We start from the raw sequence: 25,087 nt of genomic DNA on the forward strand, positions 1-25,087 counted from the left end.
CCCCATAGCCATCTAATCAAAATTTGTGTGCACCTCCCTTTATAATCATGGGAGCACAACTCCTCCTCAACCCCTTGGGCCAGGAAACGTCAGTTGATTGGATGTCTGCAACAGGCCAGAAACCCTTGGCTAGCTAGACACATAATTTCATAAGCCGCCTCTCCCACCATTCCTGGGAAACCTTGTTTTTCCCCAGCCCCACCACAGCCAGAAAGCCACAGCCACTTAAGCCCAGCATCACAAGGGTCTCATCCCATCAGTAGCTAGCTCATTTAATGACCATGACCAAAATTCTGGGCTCAATTGTGGCTGTATGTAAAGTTCTATCTGTATAGCTCACTGAGTCATGTTGTGTATCATTAGTTCTAGTAGATCAATACATGTAATCCTTGAGGTACGAGTGTAATGCAGCCTGCCCATTCCACTTGTAACTCGAAAACTCGTAGAGTGAATTTTGTACCTAGAATAAGATCATTCCCTTGCTTGTTAAAATGCACGCAGCTTGTTAAGCGAACATGAGGTATCAGGGTGGGGAAGGCTATGGAGGGCTAGTAATGGAACAGGCCCCCAAGGCCTCCCTGACCCACTAAGATACCGCATGTTTCTCCCTTTCTGCCATGCTGGATTCACCTGGGAATATCTGTCTCTGCCGCGGTTCCTGCTGCCACCCGGATCTGAGGCCAGGGGATGCTTCCTCAGCCCCCCACAACCCGATCGGGCCTGGAAACATTTCTGGAGCCTGGGTTGAGCTGCGGGGTGTGTGTGTGGGGGGTGCAGAACCATTCCCCGGCTTCAGTTCCGACCCATAGAGGCCTGGAAAAGGCCTCCGGAGGCCCGATCCAGCCTCCGGAGGAACATGGAAGTGTCCCCCAGCTTCGGTTCCATTCTCTGTTGAGAGAACAGAAGCCTAAAGTACCATGAGATCACGTGAGATCAGTAGTGTGAGATCTCACCCCACTGATCTCGCGTGATCTTGCATTACTTTAGGCCTCGAATCTCTGCGAACGCACTGAAGGCCTGGAACAGCCAAGAAAGCGAAAGATCTCGATCTTCGCAGGGTGAGTATTGAAGGCCTGGTGCCTAGGGAGACCCGGGGTGGGGAGGGAGGGAATAACCAGGGTGAATGTTGCAGAGCTACTGCGGTCGCTCGTAAGGGCGAACGACTGCCATGGTGCTGCAGTATTTGTAACTTGGGGACTTGCTTGTAAGCACTAGGGGTGCTCATCACATAACTTTGAACGAGCGTTAAGTGAACGCTCATAATTCTGGGATTACCTGTATAAGAAGATTAAATGTTAAACAAAGCATATATTAAATGTTACATAGTATTGCAATTTTGAAAAGAAGCAGAAGTCTCTCTTAGAACAGGAATAGGAAATAGGTTTGCTTATTTTTTTTAAAGATACATTGATTGATTGATTTGAAAACATGCCATTTTATCCACCTATCCTGTTTTAATGTTTTCCCAATAGTAATGCATGCATTCATTTTATTTTTATTTATTTTAATCCAATTAATCTTTTTAACGCTTTTCAAAACTTGCCTTGAGAATTTTATCCTTAAAATTAACTAACGATCCTTTGTAGTTCTTAAGATTATTATTAATGTGATTTTTAAATAGAAACCTGAGAATTAATATTCCTCTTGCTACTATTCTCATTAACAAAATATTTTAATGGGGTAAAAATAAATTTGGACAACTTACTATTCTAAAAACTCACTTTTATTCTAAGGATGTAGTTTATTGGAAGCTTTGCATCTTCCATTTCTTGCAGTGTAATCCTATGAATGTTACTTGGAAACTAGTCTCACTGTGTTCAGTAGAGCTTATTTCTAGGTAAAATACATAGGATTACAATTTTGAATTCTAATCTGTATTAATTCTTATCTTTGTTTTGGAACTTCAATTGTGGTTTCCTGAAAGATAATACTGTAAATTAGCAGGATGCACCTACTATATGATTTTAAACAGATAATTATATTACAAAAGTTGAAAATTACTAATTAGAGAATCTTCACATTAGTCAGGGAGCTTAATAATAATCATATCTTATGTAAACCTTGTGCCATTCATTTTCTCATTGAATGATTTGGAAAATTGAACTAAACTAAATCTTCTAAAGGAGAAACATAAACTGCAGTTTGCAGAAAACTTGATTAAAGTATACTATTACTAATTAGCAGCACTTAATACTTTTATTATTTCTTTTAAAAATTGTTTGTATGAGATTAATATTGCTTTTTAAAATTTCTGTGCATCTATTTGCAGGAGCTAGAGTTAATGCCAAAGATAGCAAGTGGTTATCTCCTTTACACAGAGCTGTTGCAACACGTAGTGAGGTATGCAAGGTTTTTTTTTAACATTTAAATATATTTTATTTCAAAATATTTTTTATTGTAATCTTTAATTTATAGCCCTTGGAGAAGGATTGGTATTACTCTTACATTGGCACATTTGCAAGGTATATGGAGCTGATATATAACATCTTCCTGTTATGATACTGGTAAAAGTTTCTATCCGGTATTATACCATCATAGGCATGATTAATTCTAAAGGATGATTAGAATAAGAGAATGAGGATAAGGATGAGGCAGCGAGGATAGTCTATACCAGTGCTACGTTAATCTCTCAAAATAGTTTTTTAAAAATAAATATTAATTGGATTTAACAAATAATGTAGACAACTAAGTCCCCTCAAAAATATATGTGTATTACATTTGGAATGTCACTTTCCTATGGGGCTATCTATTACTAATTATAAATATAACAAGTATAATAGTAGATATAATTCAATAGGAATTATGAATTTCAAAAGGGCCTCTGTTCTTAATTATTATCTAATAAAAAGATATTTTGCTATGATTCATCAATGGAAGCTCAAAAAATTGGGGAGACAGATGGTATTTATTAGCACTACAGCATGGTAAGACTTAGAATGTCATTTTAGCTGACATTAATACATGTTCTAACTTACCTAATATTTGCTACAACCAAAAGGCAGATAGGACTGCTTCCAAAAAATATAGTAACAATTAAAGCATTTGTTTTGCTGTGAAAATAACCAGTAGCTACTGTCAAAAGCATGTTGGGGGGAGCATGTGTAGTTCTGTAGAGCTTGCCAAAATGTAGGATGTGATAAGAAGCAAATAAATCTGACAGTTGCCTATGTGAAAACATTCATCCATGTACTTAAATACCACAGTTATTTTACAAGTACATTTATATGGATTTTTCTTCTTAACTTCTTAAAGGTCCATCACAACTACAGCTTTTGCTAGCATTCTAAAAGATAAAATTTGTCAAAGGTAACTCAACAGGATTAGAAATCAGTCACAAATTATTTAATTTTTTTATTGACCTTTTCTGCTTAACTTTGCCTTGAATCAGGTTAGATTTCAATGATGTCTTGGTTTTTGGTTTAAGGAAATGTTAAGAGTGGGAAGATCATTAGTAATTATATTATATAATGGTGTGTTATTTTTTAGGATGCTGTTCAGGTGTTGTTGAAGCATTCAGCTGATGTCAATGCTCGTGATAAAAACTGGCAAACACCATTACACATAGCAGCTACAAAGAAAGCTGTCAAGTGTGCAGAAGCTTTGGTGCCACTACTCAGTAATGTAAATGTATCAGATCGGGCTGGTAGAACAGCATTACACTATGCAGCTTTGAGTGGACAAGTTCAGGTACAAATGACTTATTTTCAGTTCCCCAAATCCCCTAACTGCAAGCAGGTGTTCATTTATCTGATCTTACTGCTACATATAAAGGAAATAACAGAACATATTTGAAATTTCAAATATGATAGGAAATCATCATAGGGCTAGCATGTTAAAATGGTCCTTCAATCAAGCCATTATTTTTTTAATTTTTACTCAGTTGATGTTATTGCATTGTGAAACACAAGGAATTAAATATAGAATTACCAAACAAATTTCATGCAAGATACTACCCAGTTCCAGACAAGCAAAGATTCAACAGTGTCCTGCTTTATAGGCACCCAGGCCTTATGGTTTTCTTACTACAGGTGATGTTGGCCTTCCTGGGAAAACTAGATAGGAAACACAACTAGATGAGCTAAATTTACTTTATTACATTAACAGAATCCTTCAAAACTGAAAATACAGATGTTCTGCCTGCCACTTTTAAGTGATGGATCCATTGGGGGGGCCTTTCTAAATTTCTTTCTTTGGCCACTAAACAGTTGCAGGCTTCTGTTGCCTCTCTTGTCTGATAGTTTGCTAGGTGACATATCTCTCGTTTCCTCAAGGTTATGCATTCCATCATGGTGGTTTAAATTTAATGATCACTTGTTCAGCAAACATTCAAACTTACGATATACTGAGCGAGTGCTGGTTGTAAATGGATCTCATACTTGCAGCCATCGTTATATCCTGTGATAACATTATTGTGATTTGAGACTTTCCCTGCTGGCCTCCCACAAGCAAAATTAATAGAGAATCCTGCAAGAACTTGGAAGTTGCAGTCACATGAGGTCCTCACTTAACCTGTGGAGCTTCCTAATGGCAACTGGGACTTAATGGCAACTGGGACTGTTGGAGCTGCTGGTGCTAAACTCCACAGTCACATTTTTTAAACTTAAGACTGTTGTTTAATGACTAAGTTTGCAGATCCATGTGGTGTTTTTAAATGAGGACCACCTGTACTTGAAACTGGTTAACAAATACTATGGACACAATTACATTTTTCTTGTGGTTTGATTCTTGGGCCTATCCTTCATTTAAGATGTAGCATTAGATTGGAAACTTGCTTGTTCCCTAAGTTTTATGCCTTTCTTCAGGATTTCAGAAATAAACTTTATTGCTCTTAGTAAAACTAATATTTCAACGAAATCTAAAATGATTTTATCTGTCTACTAAAGTTTAGCAAGAGCTTTGGCTTCTGTAGAAGAATATGGAGATAACATTGAAGAAGTAGTATAAAAACTATTAAATATACACCAAATTAGTCTGATAAAGACTAAGGAAGAAGGGATGAGAAAGATACTTAGGATAACATTGACTTGATTTGTTTGGAATGAAATGGGGCAGACAGAATTCAAGATCTTGTTCCCTAATCCGACTTGACTTGAAGGACTGATACCCTCATTATAAATACATTTTAAATGAGATTAAATATTATACAAGTGGTAACATTTTATTTGTTATAAATAAAATGTTATTGTTTAAAAATGTTACCTAAGCATTGAAGATTGGACTTCACACAAATAATTCTGTATATTAAGAAATATAACTATCTTCATTCTAGATGGTCAATTTATTATTATCTAGAGGTGCCAATATCAATGCCTTTGATAAGAAAGATAGACGGGCTATCCACTGGGCAGCCTATATGGGTATGTAAATTAACTTTTTTTCCCTGGCTTCTTTAAAGCAGGCATTTGCATGCTATTTTCTTCCTGCATAGTTTGCATGAGGTTTGAATGGATATTTGGTGGCATTTTCCTGTATATTTCCTTCTCAGTACAGATGAAAATTTATTGCTCTACCAGTATTGTAAGGATGACCTAATTTAAAATAATGATATTCTGTTACCAACAGACAATCACATGTTGTATAAGTAAGAGTTCTCGCTCTATGAATTTAAAAAAACTTTATCTGCTCTGACAGAGTTACAATTGGTTAAATATTTAAAGATACCGTATATACTTGAGTATAAGCCGAATTTTTCAGCCCACTTTTCGGGTTGAAAAAATCCACTTCGGCTTATACTCCAGTGAACAAAAAAAAAAAGAACTGTCCCTTCGTTCGGAACAGGCTGCTGAGAGAAGGGAGCGGCAGAGCCTTGCAGAGCTGGCGGCAGTCCAGCGTTGTTTCTCCCCCTCGTGCGTGCGTGTGTGTGTCAGACCCACGGGAATGGCTGGTAGGGAAGCGGCATTCCGGCATTCCCCCCCTTCCTGTGTGTCGAGCCCACGGGGCTTGACACACAGAGAAACGCAAATGCCGGACTGCCGCCACCTTTACTAGCCATTCCTGCGGGTCTGACACACACACACACACACACACACACACACACACGCACGCACGAGGGGGAGAAACAACGCTGGACTGCCGCCACCTCTGCCAGCCCTGCAAGCCTCTGCCGCCCCGGCGTTGGTGGTTGAGCTCTTCGGAGCCGGCAGAGAATCTCCCGCAGGAGGAGGTTGCGGCTTTCTCTCTTGCTTCGGACTGCAAGGATTTAAACTCCAGGAACAAATCCCGATGGAAGTTTTTTTTTAAAAAAAATACTCCTCCGGGTCGGACAGGGGACCGAGGCTGAGGTCTAGGGGTAGTGGGGGGGGGGCTCGCGGACATAGATGGGCTCAAGTGGAAGCCAAGCAGCCCTCCCGAATCTGGGCTTCTGGACGGAGCAGCCGGTGGTGCGTTTCAAAAAGCAGAAAAATTGGATTTTGAACATTTCAGCAGCGCATCTGCACCCGCTGCTTTTAGAAAGTACGAGGACCGGCAACTCCACTTCTCGGCTGATGCAGCGGGAGGCCCAGCCTCTCTTCAAACTCAGCACCCGTGGCGGGGCTGGATCCGCCACCCGAAAGACTCTCGGGTGGCGCTTCCACGACGCAGTCGAAGCGCTTCGCTCCGCACACGGAAGGAAAAAGGTCGGCCCTCCAGCCGCGACCCGTCCGGCGGGCGCTCCTGCTTTGCGGCTCTCGACGTCGCTGCCGGGAAGCCTCCACAGTCGTGGAGGAGCGAAAGGCAGTGGCGGCACCTCCCCACGGCGGAGGCTCCCCGGCGTGTCCCTGCACCGGTCTCCCCCGCCGGCCGTGGGTCAAGCAGGCTACGCTTCCCCGGGCGCTGCAACGGCACCCGTTTTCCCCGGTGAGTTTTCCCTACCTGGCCCCTGCAGAATCGCGGCGGCGCCCCTGGAGAAGCCTACCCCGAGGCTGCGGCCGATTTTTCCTTCTCCAGGCCTCTGTCGCCCAGAGCGTTGTTTCTCCCCCTCGTGCGTGCGTGTGTGTGTGTGTGTCAGACAGAAACGGGCGGCAGAGGCTCGGAGAGGAGTTAGGGTACACCGGGACTCCCAGGCGCGGACCCGGGTGTCCTTTTTCGCAGCTTGCCAAGCGGTCGGGAGCCGCGACTTGTTGCTTCTGCGCGACTCTTGGGAAGACGCAGAGGGTCCTCTGGCAAAAGCAGATGCGCCCTGGCCGGCCGGGCGCTTCTTTGCTTTCTTTTCCAATCCCCTCCCCCAAAATGTATTGTGGTCGGTATTTGGCGACCGAGCCCAGTGGCTTTTGCTGCTCCTGAGGAGGAGGAAGAGGAGGAGGAAGAGGAGGAGGACAGGTGAAAAGGCCGAGGCTTTGTTATGCGCTGGATGCTCTGGCTTCCCCCCCCTCCCTGCCTGTACAACAGGTAGCGATGTCAGAAGCCAGGAAAAGCAGCGCGCCGAGTCCCGGCCGAGGCGACGCTTTTGTTCTCCTCGCCTGGATGCGCTTCCAAAAGTGAAAGGAAAGAGTCTTCACCCAAAACTTGCTTCCCGTTTTCCTCCCCCTCCCCCCTTTTCCCTTTCTCCCTCCTCCCAGCGCGGCGCTTTGAGTAGTAGCCCTTCCACTCCCCGGCTCCCATCCCGGGTTCTTGAAAGCCCCGGTTTTCGTCCTTGGGTACGGGAAGAGGACTCCCGGCGCCCACCCGGCCGAATTGCGAGGGGAGATCGTTCTCCGCGCCTGTCAAAGGGGACCCAAACAAAGAGGTGCATTTGCCGGAAATAACGATCGGAGGGATTCTCCTTGCCTCCTCCGCCTCCATGAAGATTTGTTTTTCTGGGAGGCTCACTTAGAGGGAAGTTTTGAACTGGAAGCCAGGGATGAGGCGAGAAACCAACAGCCTGCGTCCGTCTCTCTCTTTATGTATATTTCTGTATATATCTTATCTCGGGATCTAGACCTTTCGAAGGAGAAGGGCGGCTGGAGTTCGTGAGTTGCTGTGGGACACAAGGGTTGGGGGAAGAGAGATGGGAGGGAAAAGGGGAGAAACCTGCCGCTGGCTAGTTCTTTGTCTGATCGGGGAGCCTGAACAAAAGAGGAAACTCGGTTGAACTCTTCATCTCCCTGTCTGCCTTATCTGGTCTTTCAAGAGGAGGGTATTCCTTTCACTTCTTGAATTTTCCCAAAGACTTGCAAACTTTTCCAACCATTACTTCCAAGGATCTTTGATTTTTATTTTTCCCCTTGCAACCTAGAGGAAAAGGAAGGTGAGCTGTTGATCTAAGTTTCTCTCTTCTTCCTTTGTAATTAAACTGGAAGTTTTACGTGTGGAAGGGGTAATCTGATTTTTCCTTCTCCAGGCCTCTGCCGCCCAGAGCGTTGTTTCTCCCCCTCGTGCGTGCGTGTGTGTGTGTGTGTCAGACAGAAACGGGCGGCAGAGGCCTGGAGAAGGAAAAATAGGCCGCAGCCTCGGGGTAGGCTTCTCCAGGGGCGCCGCCGCGATTCTGTAGGGGCCAGGTAGGGAAAACTCGCCGGGGAAAACGGGTGCCGTTGCAGCGCCCGGGGAAGCGTAGCCTGCTTGACCCACGGCCTCCCGCTGCATCAGCCGAGAAGTGGAGTTGCCGGTCCTTGTACTTTCTAAAAGCAGCGGGTGCAGATGTGCTGCTGAAATGTTCAAAATCCAACTTTTCTGCTTTTTGAAACGCACCACCGGCTGCTCCGTCCAGAAGCCCAGATTCGGGAGGGCTGCTTGGCTTCCACTTGAGCCCATCTATGTCCGCGAGCCCCCCCCACTACCCCTAGACCTCAGCCTCGGTCCCCTGTCCGACCCGGAGGAGTATTTTTTTTAAAAAAAAACTTCCATCGGGATTTGTTCCTGGAGTTTAAATCCTTGCAGTCCGAAGCAAGAGAGAAAGCCGCGACCTCCTCCTGCGGGAGATTCTCTGCCGGCTCCGAAGAGCTCGACCACCAACGCCGGGGCGGCAGAGGCTTGCAGGGCTGGCAGAGGTGGCGGCAGTCCAGCGTTGTTTCTCCCCCTCGTGCGTGTGTGTGTGTGTGTGTGTGTGTCAGACCCGCAGGAATGGCTAGTAAAGGTGGCAGCAGTCCGGCATTTGCGTTTCTCTGTGTGTCAAGCCCCGTGGGCTCGACACACAGGAAGGGGGGGAATGCCGGAATGCCGCTTCCCTACCAGCCATTCCCGTGGGTCTGACACACACACACACACACACACACACACACGAGGGGGAGAAACAACGCTCTGGGCGGCAGAGGCCTGGAGAAGGAAAAATCGGCCGCAGCCTCGGGGTAGGCTTCTCCGGGGGCGCCGCCGCGATTCTGCAGGGGCCAGGTAGGGAAAACTCGCCGGGGAAAACGGGTGCTGTTGCAGCGCCCGGGGAAGCGTAGCCTGCTTGACCCACGGCCTCCCGCTGCATCAGCCGAGAAGTGGAGTTGTCGGTCCTCGTACTTTCTAAAAGCAGCGGGTGCAGATGCGCTGCTGAAATGTTCAAAATCCAACTTTTCTGCTTTTTGAAACGCACCACCGGCTGCTCCGTCCAGAAGCCCAGATTCGGGAGGGCTGCTTGGCTTCCACTTGAGCCCATCTATGTCCGCGAGCCCCCCCCCCCACTACCCCTAGACCTCAGCCTCGGTCCCCTGTCCGACCCGGAGGAGTATTTTTTTTAAAAAAACTTCCATCGGGATTTGTTCCTGGAGTTTAAATCCTTGCAGTCCGAAGCAAGAGAGAAAGCCGCGACCTCCTCCTGCGGGAGATTCTCTGCCGGCTCCGAAGAGCTCGACCACCAACGCCGGGGCGGCAGAGGCTGGCAGGGCTGGCAGAGGTGGCGGCAGTCCAGCGTTGTTTCTCCCCCTCGTGTGTGTGTGTGTGTGTGTGTGTGTGTGTGTGTGTGTGTGTCAGACCCGCAGGAATGGCTAGTAAAGGTGGCGGCAGTCGGCATTTGTGTTTCTCTGTGTGTCAAGCCCCGTGGGCCCGACACACAGGAGGGGGGGGGAACGCCGCTTCCTTACCAGCCATTCCCGCGGGTCTGACACACGCACGCATGCATGAGGGGGGAAACGCCGGACTGCCGCCACCTCTACCAGCCATTCCCGCAGGTCACACACACACACACACACACACACACACACGAGGAGGGAAACAACGCTTGACTGCCGCCTCCCTAGCAGACCTTCCCTGCGGGATGTGCTGCCAGGAAGCCTGGCAGCCTGATGAGCGGGCCCTGCGAACCGCGGCCGAGCCAGCTCCGGGATGCTGCCAGAGTCAACGAGCGGCTCGTCGTGGCACAGAATATAGATATGTTGCTAAGAAGGGGCCAAGCTTATACTTATACTCGGCTTATACTCGAGTCAATAACTTTTTCCAGTTTTTTGGGGTAAAAATTAGGGGTCTCGGCTTATACTCGAGTCGGCTTATACTCAAGTATATACGGTAATTTGTATTGTATGTACTGGAAAGAAAAGACATTTTATATGTTCTTTGGCAATTATATATTATAATATCAGAACTGTAGCAACTTTAAAAAAAATGTCTACATCCAAGTATTAAAACTGATCAATTAGTTTAGAAATTGAACCTTTTCAAAAGCTTGGACAGATCCCCATATTCCTGGGACTGATGGGATTGCACTACAAGCAGAACTAGTATTCAGTTTAGGATCCTCTTGGACTCACAACGCCTATTCAAGGAACAGGTGGCAGGTGAACCCATTGGAACCTTTACACAACGTTCTGTTATGCACCATTTACAGCTATTCCTGGACAGAGGGCTGAGCTCATGACCACACATGCCATGGTTACCTCCTGAAACGATTGCAGCAGTCCCTTTACATGGAACATCCAAAATCTGCAACTGATATAGAATGCAGCAGTATAGTTAGATGTGGATGCTCCTTGGTCAGGCTGTGATCTTTTATTCTGCAAACTGTATTGCCTACTAGTATGTTTCTGGGCATATTTCAAAGTATGGTACAGGTAGTCCTCAACTTACAACAGTTCATTTAGTGACTGTTCGAAGTTACAACAGCACTGAAAAAAGTGAGTTTTAGGACTGTTTTTCAGACTTAAGACCATTGCAGCATCCCCATGATCACATGATCAAAATTCAGATGCTTGGCAACTGACTGATTTATAATGGTTGCAGTGTCCCAGGGTCAAGTGACCACCTTTGTAACCTTTTGCCAAGCAAAGTCAATGGGGAAAGCTAGATTCACTTAACAATCATGTTCCTAACTTAACAACTGCAGTGATTCAGTTAACATCTGTGACAAGAAAAGTCATAACGTGGGACAAAGCTTGCTTAACAAATGTTTCACTTAGCAACAGAAATTTGGGGCTCAGTTGTGGTCTTAAGTCAAGGATTACATGTAGTAAACCTATAAAGCTTTTCATGGCATGGGACTGAGTTATTTGATGGACCATCTCTCCAATTACATTTATTTATCCCATTAGGTCCAGCAGCAAAGGCATGTACTGGGTTCTAGTATTAGGGAGTGCCATTTGGTGGAATCCAGGAACAGAACCTTTTTTGGGGAGGCACCTATCCTTTGAATCATCTGCCCCCTAAAGCTGGCCTTTTATAAAGCATTAAAGATGGTTTTGTCATTGAGCTTGCTGACAGAACCTGTATAGTGATTCTACTGATTTGTGACAGTAGATTTCTTTTTTTACCTCAGATGCTGATCACATGTATGCTTTGTGTGTCTTGTTATGTATTTTGTGGTGTTTTGAACTGTTGTTAAAAATTTGAGATGGGTAGTCACATTGAATGAATGAATTTTATTTTTATTTGTTGAGGTTATATTGATGTGGTAAAACTGCTTGTAGCTCACGGAGCAGAAGTGACGTGTAAAGACAAGAAATCATATACGCCATTACATGCTGCAGCATCTGCTGATATGATTAATGTAGTCAAGTACCTTCTTGATCTTGGCGTTGATGTAAGTAGAAATAATTCTAAATCACATTATTTCATTTAATTTAATAGGAATACTGCCATAATATAACATCTTTATAAATAACTCATACTTTCAAATAAGAGTAAACTTGCTAACATTTCAGTTTTCTTTTTTAAATGTCACTTGATAGATTGTAGTTTGTTTTATTAAACTTGTATTTCAAGCAGTATCGTGACAGTCTAATTCTGTCAGAAAGTGTTTAAAAATCATTATTCTCTAAAACTTTAGTCTTCAGTATAAGCCATAAGTATTTTCATGACAAATGTGTAAATGTAATAAAGATAATTTATACAGCAAACACAATTAAACACCATTCAAATATTGAAAAAACAACCAACTTTGCTCATCATCTCACAAATCTAAAACAAGACAGTGGAAAGAATGCCAAAAGAAAGATTTAAAAAATATATCAATGATGAAAATATTGTTTTTTTCTGACTTTTGCTGCTTTTATATGAACTCTCAGTTACTTCTTTAAATATTGCTGAGATTCAACACAATATGGAGGAATGTCTTATCGTGCACCTTGCCTTATTACTTCAAATGAACATACTGAAAATTATTTTATTCAGCGATATTATAAGCCTTCATCAGTCTAGTCTGCAATGACAGGAAGTAGGCTTTGTTATTCATACGAATCTATTAGAAGGGATTAAATTGTCTTCTGTAATTTTGACTATCTTTTTATATTCAAATTCTGTTTTTTTTTTTAATGAAGCACAGTGGTTCCTAAAACTCTTTGAGTATGTGTTCTGCTGTGATGGAATAAAAATATTTGGTATAGATGGATGGATGGACGGATGGACAGATAGCTTTAATGAAATTTACATAATTGTTTTTATTCTTTAACAGATCAATGAAGCAAATGCATATGGCAATACACCTCTTCATATTGCTTGCTTCAATGGACAAGATATTGTAGTAAATGAATTGATAGACCGTGGTGCTAATGTAAATCAAATGAATAAGAAGGGATTTACACCTTTACATTTTGCTGCTACATCAACTCATGGAGCATTATGTTTAGAGGTTCTGGTTTGTAATGGTGCAGATGTAAATGCGAAGGTAAAATGACTGAAAGGTGAATTTTAAATGCTGTAATACTTTGAATATCTTTATTATTAATGTAGATACCATCCCTAAAAGTCATAGAAAGTAAAACATTGGTTTTTAATACCCAAGAAATACATTTTATTGTGCAAATATTTAGGGAATATCTAAGGATTATATCCATCTATTAATTACAGGAGGCTTTGATTTATGACCATTTATTTAGCAATGGTTCAAAATTATGATTCTGAAAAAGGTGACTTACAACCTATCCTTAATCTATACATATAAATTTCATTTTGTATATATGTTTAGTATATTGACAAATAATAATAAGCAACTTTGAACACTTTAAAAAGTGTTCATTTATTAATCTCTGAGTAAGAAAAATTTTATGTGATGCAAAATCATCAAATTTAAACTTTCTTTCATTAGAAAGAGACACAGGAAAAATAAATAAATTGGTCCACAATCCTGAAACTATATATATATGAATCAATATAATTAACATTATAAACTATATGATAATAATTCATGATGTTTACAGTTTACTAAATTAAATATTATAAAAAGACACAAAAATACAATTTATAATAATAGATCAGCAGTATACAAGTAAAAAATGTTTCCTGAAATTTATCTTAGCTAATTTTGATTGAAAATTATATAATAAAGGTTTGGAAAAAATATAAACATCCTTATATATTAAGGTTAGCATTTCCAAAATAACTTTATAAGAATAAGGTGTTATTTTATGTATTTAATAATTGGATAAGATTTTAGATGCCCCTTTACTACATTATTTATAGTTTTATAGTTAAAGCCAAAAGTGCAGGTGAATATGCATAAACACTTATATACTTTCATTTAAAATTTTGTGTATGCTTTGTATTTAACTTGCCTACTATCATTAGCTAGATACCAAGGGACCAAAAACAAATTTGTCCAGTGTAATGGTTATTAGTAAGAATAAAAAGTGATCATCTTGAAAAATCTATAGCTTTTTTTTATTTGTAATCACCAGTAGAGTTTTTATATGAAAAGGAATATAAATAGGAAAGAACAATAAGCAGCAAATTCTGTGTTTAATCTTGTAAATGGTCTTGATAGTCATGGGTTTGACTTCTTTTTCCCCCAGAGTAAAGATGGGAAAACACCATTACATATGACAGCTATTCATGGAAGATTTTCAAGATCACAAACCATCATCCACAATGGTAAAAAAAAGACACACAACAGTATTACTTATTATTTGACTATTATTATTTGGAATAATTTTATGTATTAATTTTTATTTTCTGATATGCTTATATTAGTAATTATATGAATCTGAATATTTTAAATAAAGATTTCAGACTACAAAATCTGTAGGATATTGTTTCTCTTGTTCAGATGTCTGAAATTCCATTATCCTTCAGTGCTTAAATAGTGAAAGTTCTACTATAGTTTTTCTTTGATATTGTTGATAGCTTAGCTTAAATTTACATTCTGACTCCTAACTCTAAAATGTAATGTTATTATTTTTAAGTTTTACAAATAGTGAATTTTTAATGAATAAATTCCATATATAGTGAAGACTTCTCTAAGTGGTGTAAGCTTTTGTCTTCTCATTTCAGTCTTTAATTTGTGGTACAAATTTGCTGATAGTGTTATTTTCACAAAAAACTAATATTTGGGACTGCAAAATTAACATCACTCTATAATCACTAGAATAAAATGCATGTGTATTTTGGTGTTATTTAAATCATAAAACTATTTCTACTTACAAAAAACGTACACTGCAAAATATATGTGGGTCTTGTTATCCAAGTTGTATAACACAAATCAACAGTAGATGTCATTGTGTGTACTCTTCATTTTTTATTTTTTCTTTGTACAGGAAAAATAGGTATTATATCCATAGAATTTAATCAGCTTCACCATTTGAAATTCCCCAATAAGATGTTTTTAAATATGAATTTATTTGTTTAACCATTTAATATACTCACATGACTACACTTTATATTAATTTAATATTCAGGAGCGGAAATAGACTGTGAAGATAAAAATGGCAATACACCATTACACATAGCAGCCAGATATGGCCATGAACTGCTCATTAACACACTGATTACAAGTGGTGCTGATACAGCAAAGTAAGGAGCATTTATAATGTTTAATTATGTCCAAATGTGGTATATGTGTGGGTATGCAAAAGTCGTGGATTCAGAAATGGAATTTTCTATGAATTTTATCAGAATGAATCTCTTCTAGACCATTTTAGCCTGGGGGAGCATGAGAGTTTCAAGGGCATGGTTAGGATAGTTCATCATAATCCAGAAAGGAAATAGAACATGAGTTTTGCAGATACCTAAAATGCATGTTGATTCAGAAAGTTTTGAGCAATAGGTGGTAACTCCTTAAGGCATTTTAGTACCTCAGTAATAATATAGTAGCAAAGGTTATAAAGTGCTTTTTAGAGCAGAAAATTCTCATTCAAATGTAATATAGTATCCTGGACAAAAGCTAGGAAATTACCTGGGTAAAATGGTGCTTGAAAAAATACAAAGTACCCAACCTATATCTTTGAAATATGATTCTTTGCAATAGAAAACATTAGTGACAGCTTACATAGCAATCTCCAGAGAATTTACTGGTTTAAACATTCTATGAGAAATAAAATTCATAATTCTTTAAATTCATCTGTTGATATGCAATTTAATATATCCCTCCAAAATTTACAAAACAATATTTATAAATTTGTAGTTCTGGCAGTAAAATTTATAATATAATTCAACTGGCAAATGTAATAGGGCATTTTAACTCTAGGAAATTAATGTCCATGAAATGAAATTTGGCATGACATCCTGCCCTATATGTATTGTAATAAGACTGTGATGTCTGATTGTGGTGTATCTTAGGCAGGGAATACATGGAATGTTTCCTCTCCATTTGGCAGCATTAAGTGGATTTTCAGACTGTTGCAGAAAGCTGCTTTCATCAGGTAGGCCATTTAAATTAATTTTAACTCTTGTCCTTTAAACTGCTTGCATATTGAAGAATAGAATTTGGTATTATCAAGGCAAACACATTATAAAAGGTTTCTATAGCAGAACTAGGCACTAATAATTACTGAAAGTTATGGCCTTATCCCTGATCCACAGGGAAAAATCAATAACTTGGTTTAAAAATTACAGTTTTCAGATAGTGCTTCTTTAAAAAAAAATCAGTTAAATAGATGCATGCTGCCATCATCTTCACTACTGGTTTTCCTTTCCACACCAGCCTTTTGGGGAACCAGGAGAGGACTTAAGAGGAAATCTTTGCTGCACTCTGGGTCTGGATGAATGCAGAGAGGAAAACAAAATAAAAAATTAGTGAGTCAGTAGCTTGGCCAAGCTGAGACAAATAAAAGGTCACTTCTACAATTGAAACAAAACAAAACAAAAACCTGGCTTCATTAAAAATAAGTTTCCATAAACACCACACACAGTTTAAATACAAAATACTTTAACACAATTCTAACTATGGCTAAATAACGTCCAACCTGTAACTGTCTTATTCAGGACTTCAACCAGCTCCCTCAGAAAATACGTCTAAAAATTTTCCTATCAGAAACTCCCAGAATCCTTTCTTCCCACTTTATTGGCCCTTAGGGATCAAATCTGGCTTTTGATTTAAAGGGCCAGGTAGTCTACACTATAACATGATATTGATATCTTTGGTCAGTGTTTGTTTTATTTATTAATCAGATTTGTATAACCACCCATCTCACCAAAAGCAATTCTGATGGCATGCAATAACAAAGTAAACAGCAGATATAAAAATATTTAAAAATTCCTCATTATATTAGTGATCAAAACTAATGTTTAGAAATCATATTTTTGGTGTTCTTTATTTTTTAATCATGTGAATATTCTGAATTATGAGAATATAAACAATGAAAGTTGGGATATAAATTTATAATTAAAAAGATAATTTTTAATTTAGTAACATAGATTATACCCAGAAATGTCTTTAATTTATATAGCTTGGTTTTAAGCTGGTTTAGTGATTTGATTGTAGAAAACTTAATTCTCTATTCATAAAGCTTTGTTTTAATCAAATACTTGTTAGCTTTCATATGCATTTATTTATAAAATTTGTTACCTGCTCTTTATTGTTACTCTAACCTGATCTGCTAACCATTCCTAGCATTAATGACTTCTTGAATGAATTTGCATGCATGATGTGGCCAAAATAAATCAGAAGCAGTCTTGTAATTTTAACTTCTAGTGATGTTTCTGGTTTTATATGATTCAATATCTCTCTATTAGTTGTTCTGGTTGTCCATGGTATACCCAATAATTTACACCAACACCGTAGTTCAAAGGTGTCAATTATTCTTTGGTCAGCCATTCTTACTGCCCAATTCTCACACCCATACCTCATCACAGAGAAGACTTGCTAGCCTGCTTTTTGTATTTATATCAACATCTCTGCTTTTCCATCTTATTCATTTTAACCATTGCAGTGTGGCCTAAGGTTATCCTGAGTTTAATTTCATATGTAGAACTGCTATCTTGAACAATTTTTGATCCAAGGAAAATAAATTCTTGAACTAATTCAATTTCCTCCTTGCTGATTTTAAGCAACTCATATCCAGCTCCAGCTGCCATCATCTTTGTTTTCCTAAAGTTAATATCCAGTCCTACCGTTTCACTTTCATCCTTGATTTTCCAGATCTTCTTTTTTTCCAGATCTTTTTTATTTTCAGTCAATAGCTTTATATCCTCTGCATACCTCAAATTATTTACGGTTCTTCCTCAAATCTTCACTCCCAAAACAGGTAGTTCCAGGTCTAAATTCTGCATGATCACTTCAGCATACAGACTGAACAAGAATAGTGATAAAATACATCCCTGTCTCTCTCCCTTACTGATCCTGAACCAATCTGTCCTGCCAAAGAACATTCTCACTGTTGCCTCTTGATCAGGGTACATCTGATGTTTCTGATCAGGTGGGTTAGGAAGAAAATTTAGAAAATACTTTATTTGGTACTGATACAAATATAAAAAACATTAATCTTTTTTCCCAGAATTAATGTAATACACAGTTCTTCTTTAATAATAAACAATTATAATAATCAAATCCCAAAGTTCAAATAAAAGTGCCTTTCAATCTCGATTACAAAACATTGTTCATTTCTGTTTTACAATCCTGATATTTGAAAAAAGTATCTAAAATGGAAGCTGATAAATCTGCTTGGTCTTGCTGGCCATATATTTGCTGTACCAGAGACAGAATCATGTCTCTAATCTTTTGTTGTATATCTAAAATGCAGCGCAGGAACTGGACAATTCCTGCTGTGTCCTAAACTTAGAGGGGCATTCTATGTAGTGCATAAACAAGCTTTCAGTTCAGCAGCTTGACCTATAGGAAAGGTCAAAGGTTTGGTTTGCCTTTTTGCTTGCCAGACAGTCAGTGGAGCCATTGAGCAGAAATTCACAGGCATGTACTTAAATTCCAATTCAGAGCTGGGAACGGAATTTGAAAGTGACTCAGTTGACTTTGCCTCTGGAAGTAACAGGAATTCAGAGGTTAGGTTTCTTGTTAGACATAGTATATTTATACTCAAACTGAAGGCAGAAGTCAGCTGTCTTGCTATGCTTTTGTTGTGATAAGACTTTGCTGGGAAGGTGAGGGAATGGCAGGATACAACCTAATTAAAGATACAGCCTGATTTAAAAGAAACAGACTAAACAAAAGAGGAGGAGGAGTTGCTCTATATATAACAAATAACTTTATCTCTACAGAAATAGAGCACAACAATGACGAAAACTGTAAACATGAAAGCATTTGGGTCAATATAAAAGGGGGAAAAATGACATTGCCATAGGTGTATACTATAGGCCGCCCAACCAAGCAGAGGAAATAGATGAACTTTTTGCTAGTCAGCTAACTAAGGTATGTAAGAAGCACATCACAGTAGTAATGGGGGACTTTAATTACCCTGATATCAACTGGGAGACAAACTCTGCACCAAGTGGAAGATCAAACATATTCCTGTCAAACCTAGCAGACAACCTTCTCTCCCAAAAAGTAGAGAAGGGAACTAGGGGATTAGCCATATTGGATTTAATTCTCACAAACAGAGATGAAATGATAGAAGGTGTCGAAGCCACAGGAACCTTGGGGGGGGGGGAAATGATCATGCAATATTGGAATTCAACATTCTGGAGGCACAAGCAATAGAACACAGCCAAACTAGAGTCTTGGACTTTAAAAGAGCTAATTTCAATAAACTTAGAGAGACCATGAGAAGAATCCTAAAGGGGAAAACAACTCAAGAAGCTTGGGAAATTTTGAAAAGTGAGATAATAAAGGCCCAGTCTAGTACAATACCAACAAAGAAAAAAAATAACAGCTCTGAAAAGAAACCAGCATGGCTGCATAAAGAACTCTCTGATAAATTGAAAGATAAAAAGGACAAGTATAAGAAATAGAAAGAGGGGCACATAACTAAGTCAGAATATCAGCAAATAGCCCGTGCCTGCAAAGATGAAGTGAGGAAAGCTAAGGCTCAAAATGAACTAAGGCTTGCGACCAAAGTCAAAAATAACAAAAAATGCTTCTTTCAACATATAAAAAACAAGAAAAAAGTTAAGGAAATGATTGGTCCATTAGTGGGGGAAAGTGGCAAGAAGGTGACAAGCAATAGGGAGAAAGCAGAACTATTTAATTCGTTTTTTGCATCTGTCTTTACACAAAGGGAAAAAACAGTCCAACCTACCCAAACCAGTGCCATAAAAAACAGAATAGAAACGCAAGTTAAGATAGGCAAGAAAATGGTAAGTGAGCACCTGTCCAGCCTAGACGAGTTCAAATCACCAGGACCAGATGGATTACACCCCAATGTTCTCAAGGAACTGGCAGACGTGATCTCAGAACCACCGAACTATATTTTTCAAAGATCCTGGAGCACTGGGGAACTACCAGAGGACTGGAAGAGAGCTGATGTAGTTCCCATCTTCAAAAAAGGGGAGAAAATAGATCCAGGAAACTACAGACCTATCAGCCTGACCTCAATACCTGGGAAGATTCTGGAAAAGTTAATCAAACAACAAATCAGCAAACACCTTGATGCAAACAAAGTCATCACTAAAAGTCAACATGGGTTTGTCAAAAACAGATCATGCCATTCTTTGACCAAGTGACAAAACTGGTGGACCAGAGGAATGCTGTAGATATAATTTACTTGGACTTCAGTAAGGCATTCGATAAAGTAGATCACAACCTACTACTTGATAAGATAGAAAAATGTGGATTAGATAGCATTACCACCAGATGGATTCGTAGCTGGCTGACAGGCCGTACTCAGCGTGTGGTCCTCAATGGAACCGCATCTACATGGAAGGAAGTATGTAGTGGGGTGGCCCAGGGCTCTGTTCTGGACCCAGTGCTCTTCAATATCTTCATTAACGATTTGGATGAGGGGATAGATGGGGAACTCATCAAATTTGCAGACGACACCAAGCTGGCAGGAATAGCCAATACTCCAGAAGATAGGCTTAAGATACAGAAGGATCTGGACAGACTTGAACACTGGGCACTATCTAACAAAATGAAATTCAATGGTGAAAAAAGTAAGGTTCTACATTTAGGCAGGAAAAATCAAATGCATAGGTATAGTATAGGTGGTACCTTGCTCAATAGTAGTAACTGTGAGAGGGATTTCGGAGTCTTAGTAGACAATCACTTCAATATGAGCCAGCAGTGTGCTGCAGCTGCCAAAAAAGCCAACACAGTGCTAGGCTGCATTAACAGAAGGATAGAATCAAGATCAAGTGAAGTACTAATACCACTTTACAATGCCTTGGTAAGGCCACACCTGGAATACTGCATCCAGTTTTGGTCACCACGATGTAAAAAAGATGTTGAGACTCTAGAAAGAGTACAGAGAAGAGCAACAAAGATGATTAGGGGGCTGGAGGCTAAAACATATAGGGAACGGTTGCTGGAATTGGGTATGTGTAGTTTAATGAAGAGAAGGGTGAGGGGTGACATGATAGCAGTGTTCCAATATCTCAGGGGCTACCACAAAGAAGAGGGAGTCAAGCTAATTCTCCAAAGCACCTGAAAGCAGGATAAGAAGCAATGGATGGAAACTAGTCAAGGAGAGAAGCAACCTAGAACTAAGGAGAAACTTCCTGACAGTTAGAACAATTAACCAGTGGAACAACCTGCCTCCAGAGGTGGTGAATGCTCCAACAATGGAGGTTTTTAAGAAGAGACTGGACAGCCATTTGCCTGAAATGGTATAAGGTTTCCTGCCTGAGCATGGGGTTGGACTAGATGACCTCCAAGGTCCCTTCCAACTTTTATTATTATTATTATTATTATTATTATTATTATTATTATTATTATTATTATTATTATTATTATTATTATTATTATTATTATTATTTATTATTTATTATTATTATTATTAAAGCCCTTCAAGGAAAGCCCTTCACCCTTCATACAAAAGAAGGAAGGAGGTATTCTCAAATAATTTGCAGCTTAACACTACCTTAAACCATACAGTCATGACAGAGAAAGCACACCTTATGTACAGTTCCCCCCCTTTTTTAACATATTTGAACATATGTATATTTTATCAACAGACAGTATTTATAAGTGATGTACAGGTAATACCCAAATTACAAATGTTCCCTTAGTGAATGTTCGAAGTTACATTATAAGTGCCCCCTAGTGGTCATGGCATCTGGCCCTCTCAATTCCTGGCAAATAGATGGGGAAGAAATGGAGGTAGTGACAGATTTTATTTTCCTGGGCTCCAAGATCACTGCAGATGGGGACTGTAGCCAAGAAATTAAAAGACGCTTGCTCCTTGGGAGGAAAGCCATGGCACATCTAGACAGCACACTAAAAAGCAGAGTCATCACCCTGTCAACAAAAGTGCGTATAGTCAAGGCTATGGTTTTCCCAGTTGCAATGTATGGCAGTGAAAGTTGGACCATAAGAAAGGCTGAGCGCCAAAGAATTGAAGCCTTTGAACTATGGTGCTGGAGAAGACTCCTGCGAGTCCCTTGGACTGCAAGGCGATCAAACCGGTCAGTCCTAGAGGAGATCAATCCTGACTGCTCTTTAGAAGGCCAGATCCTGAAATTGAAACTCAAATACTTTGGCCACCTGATGAGAAGGAAGGACTCACTGGAGAAGAGCCTAATGCTGGGAAAGATCGAGGGCAATAGAAGAAGGGGACGACAGAGAATGAGGTGGCTGGATGGAGTCACTGAAGCAGTAGGCGTGAGCTTAAATGGACTCCAGAAGATGGTAGAGGACAGGAAGGCTTGGAGGAATGTTGTCCATAGGGTCGCGATGGGTTGGACACGACTTCGCAGCTAACAACAACAGTGGTCATGAACAAGTCCCAAGACTATGAATGTTGCAGCGCCATGGCAGTCATTCACCTTTACAATCACAGAGGCACTGCAACATTAACCCTGGCTATTCCTTCCCCCCTCCCTGCCAGGTCTCCGTAGGCACTAGGCCTGCCTGTGGATATTCACCTTGCAAAGATCTATAGAGCCTTCACTTTCTTAGTCTGTTTTGCTGCTTCAAGCCTTCAGTGCATTCACAGGGAATGGAGGCCTTAAGTACCAAAAGATCACATGAGATCACTAGCGTGAGATATCACGCTACTGATCTTGCGTGATCTCATGGCACTTTAGGCCACTGGTTTTTTTTTTGCAAACAGGAGGCCTGGACAAGATCTGCATCAAAAGGCTTTGCAAATGTAGGGAAGGCCTGAAACATTGAAGCCTTTACTCCATTTGCAAAGCCTTTGGCCATCTTTGCAAAAAGCCTCTGCCACCGAGAATGGAGGCTCAGGTTGGCAGGTGAGTCACCCCTGGCCTCCATTTTCACCGGTGGAGGCCTTCAGGAATGGCTTCTGCTGGTGAAAAGGAGGCCAGGGATGACACACCCTTCAACCTGGGGCTCTGTTCTCAGTGGCAGAGGCCTTCAGGAAAGGCCTTTGTTGGCAAAAACGGAGGCTGGGAGTAATGCGCACATCAATGCAGAGCTCTGTTTTCGGCTGCAAAGGCCTTGAGGAAAAGCTTTTGCTGCTGAAAAGGTAGCACCAGAATGATGCTTGTGTCGCCCCTGGCCTCCATTTTCACCAGCAGAGGCCTTGAGGAGGCCTTGGCTGCTGAGAACAGAGGCCTGTAGCGACATGTACTCTTTCCAGGGGCTTCATTTTCATTGGCAAAAGCGCTTGAGGAAAAGCCTTTGCTGCTGAAAACGGAGTCCCGGAGTGAAGCATGCATCAATGCAAAGCTATGTTTTTGGCAGCAAAGGCTTTTCTTCTGGAGGAAGAGGAAACTGGAGACTGGAAGGTTCTCAGCGCTGTAATCTCACGGCTGAAAGTCATGCAGGTTTACAGCACTGAGAAGCTTCCAGTTTTGGCGCTCAAAGTGTTTGCAAGCTGAGCAGACACTTTGAGGCAACGATTTTACTGCTTCAAAGTGTCCACAAACACTTTGGGCGCCAAAACTGGAAGCTTTTCAGCGCCGTGATCTAGTGCGACCAAGAGACTGGAGAGGAGACAGCTCGCTAGATCTTCGCAGGGTAAGTGATCCAGCGCGACAGGATGGGGGGGAAGCAATTGTGGGGAGCATGAAGTATCATTGGGTCGGGGGAGGCCTTGGGTGGTCTGAAGCAGGTGGTCTGTTTGCCCTCTATGGCCTTCCCCACCCTGAGATACTTCATGTGCACTTAATGAGCCATGCATTTGATTAGTGAATGCGTGGGCGAAAGCAGGGAGTGATTGCATTCAATGTAAGAGATTCACTCCTACCAGTCCTCGAGTTAGGAATGGAATGGGCAGGCTCCATTACTTTTGTAACTTGAGGGCTACCTGTAATTGAACAAAAAGACCTATGAAAAAATGGCTTTGCAATCATAAAGTCTTAAGTAGGCATTTCGTATAACTGTCTCCCAGACTGACATTAACTGGAGGATTTTTTCTCACTCTTCCATGCAGAAGTTTTTTGGTTGGGCAATGTTTGAGGAGTTTCTTGAAAGCATAATGTGTTTCAAGTCATCCACAACATCTGAATGGGATTTAGATCCAGGCTTTGACTTAGCCATTCCAGACCATATATTTCTTTTTTTAGGAATTCCTGGTGAATTTACTGGAATGTTTAAGATCATGGTGATGTACGTAACAAGGCCCACTTTAGATTAAACTTCAGTCTCTGGATTATCCTCAAGCAGCTTTTGGTACAATAAGGAATTTATGGAGGATTCTGTAATGGTGAGCTCCCACACTCTAATGCAGGAAAGCAGCCCCAAACCATAAGATTTCCATCACTAGATTTTAAGGCTAGTGTCAGGTTCTTCTGATGAAATACCATATTTGCTTTTCCAAACACTTCTTTTAGTATTGTGGCTACATAACTCTATCATTATCTTGTCTGTCCAGAGCTCATTCTTCAAGAAATCCTGGAATGGTCATGACGTTTTGATGTTCATGAGCAAATGTTAGTCTTGCTCATTTTTTTTCCAGACAGCAAAGATCTCCCTTTCTTACACACCTCCCATGTATCTAACTTGTGTAGTTTCTTTCTAATGATAGCCTCATGTACTTTGATATTAGTAGTTATGAGAACTACCTGTGAGTCATATGATGTTATTCAGCATCTTGCATTCTGCTTTTGGGCTACACTTGCAGGGATGGCTGGCCTGGGCATGTAGCCATTTATTTGTAATTTTCCCTTTAGGATAATCTTCTAAGCAGTAGAATGATTGATGATTGAAAGATTTGTCAATCTTTTAAAATTCCTTTTCAGACTCCTGGGCATCTATAATCTTCTTTCTGAAGTTCTTAAAGAGCTATTTCAATCTAAATATGGTGATAACTTCAACAACAAAGAGCAAATAAAAGTAAATGTTTGAAGTTTAAACAAAACACATTCCTCCCCTATCCTCTCTGGCAATGTTCTAATTATTTGAACCTGATTTAGTGTGCCTGATTCTAATTTTAGTTATTTGAATAATGACATATGTAGAAATGTACTTATAAGTACTGTTTGACTTACAACCATTTGTCTAGTGACCATTTGAAGTTACAATGGCACTGAAAGTGTAATGACTGTTTTTTAC

The 25,087-nt window shown here is 40.5% G+C and overlaps 1 protein-coding gene across 4 annotated transcripts in view; it reads left to right on the forward strand.

The window, feature by feature from the left end:
- ANKRD28 (ankyrin repeat domain 28) overlaps positions 1-25,087 on the forward strand; it is a gene marked incomplete at its 5' end in the record, with an annotated part of 85,095 nt that overhangs the window by 32,567 nt on the left and 27,441 nt on the right. For all 4 annotated transcript variants that reach the window (XM_081345085.1, XM_081345083.1, XM_081345082.1 and 1 more), the window contains 8 exons: positions 2,270-2,340; positions 3,487-3,687; positions 5,270-5,357; positions 11,748-11,890; positions 12,761-12,973; positions 14,097-14,175; positions 14,979-15,093; positions 15,859-15,941. In XM_081345085.1, coding sequence (XP_081201211.1) covers positions 2,270-2,340; positions 3,487-3,687; positions 5,270-5,357; positions 11,748-11,890; positions 12,761-12,973; positions 14,097-14,175; positions 14,979-15,093; positions 15,859-15,941 — 993 coding nt within the window. The remainder of the gene's footprint in view (positions 1-2,269; positions 2,341-3,486; positions 3,688-5,269; positions 5,358-11,747; positions 11,891-12,760; positions 12,974-14,096; positions 14,176-14,978; positions 15,094-15,858; positions 15,942-25,087) is intronic.

The sequence above is a fragment of the Vipera berus genome (genome assembly GCF_964194415.1).
Source record: "Vipera berus genome assembly, chromosome: Z".
NCBI lineage: Eukaryota > Metazoa > Chordata > Lepidosauria > Squamata > Viperidae > Vipera > Vipera berus.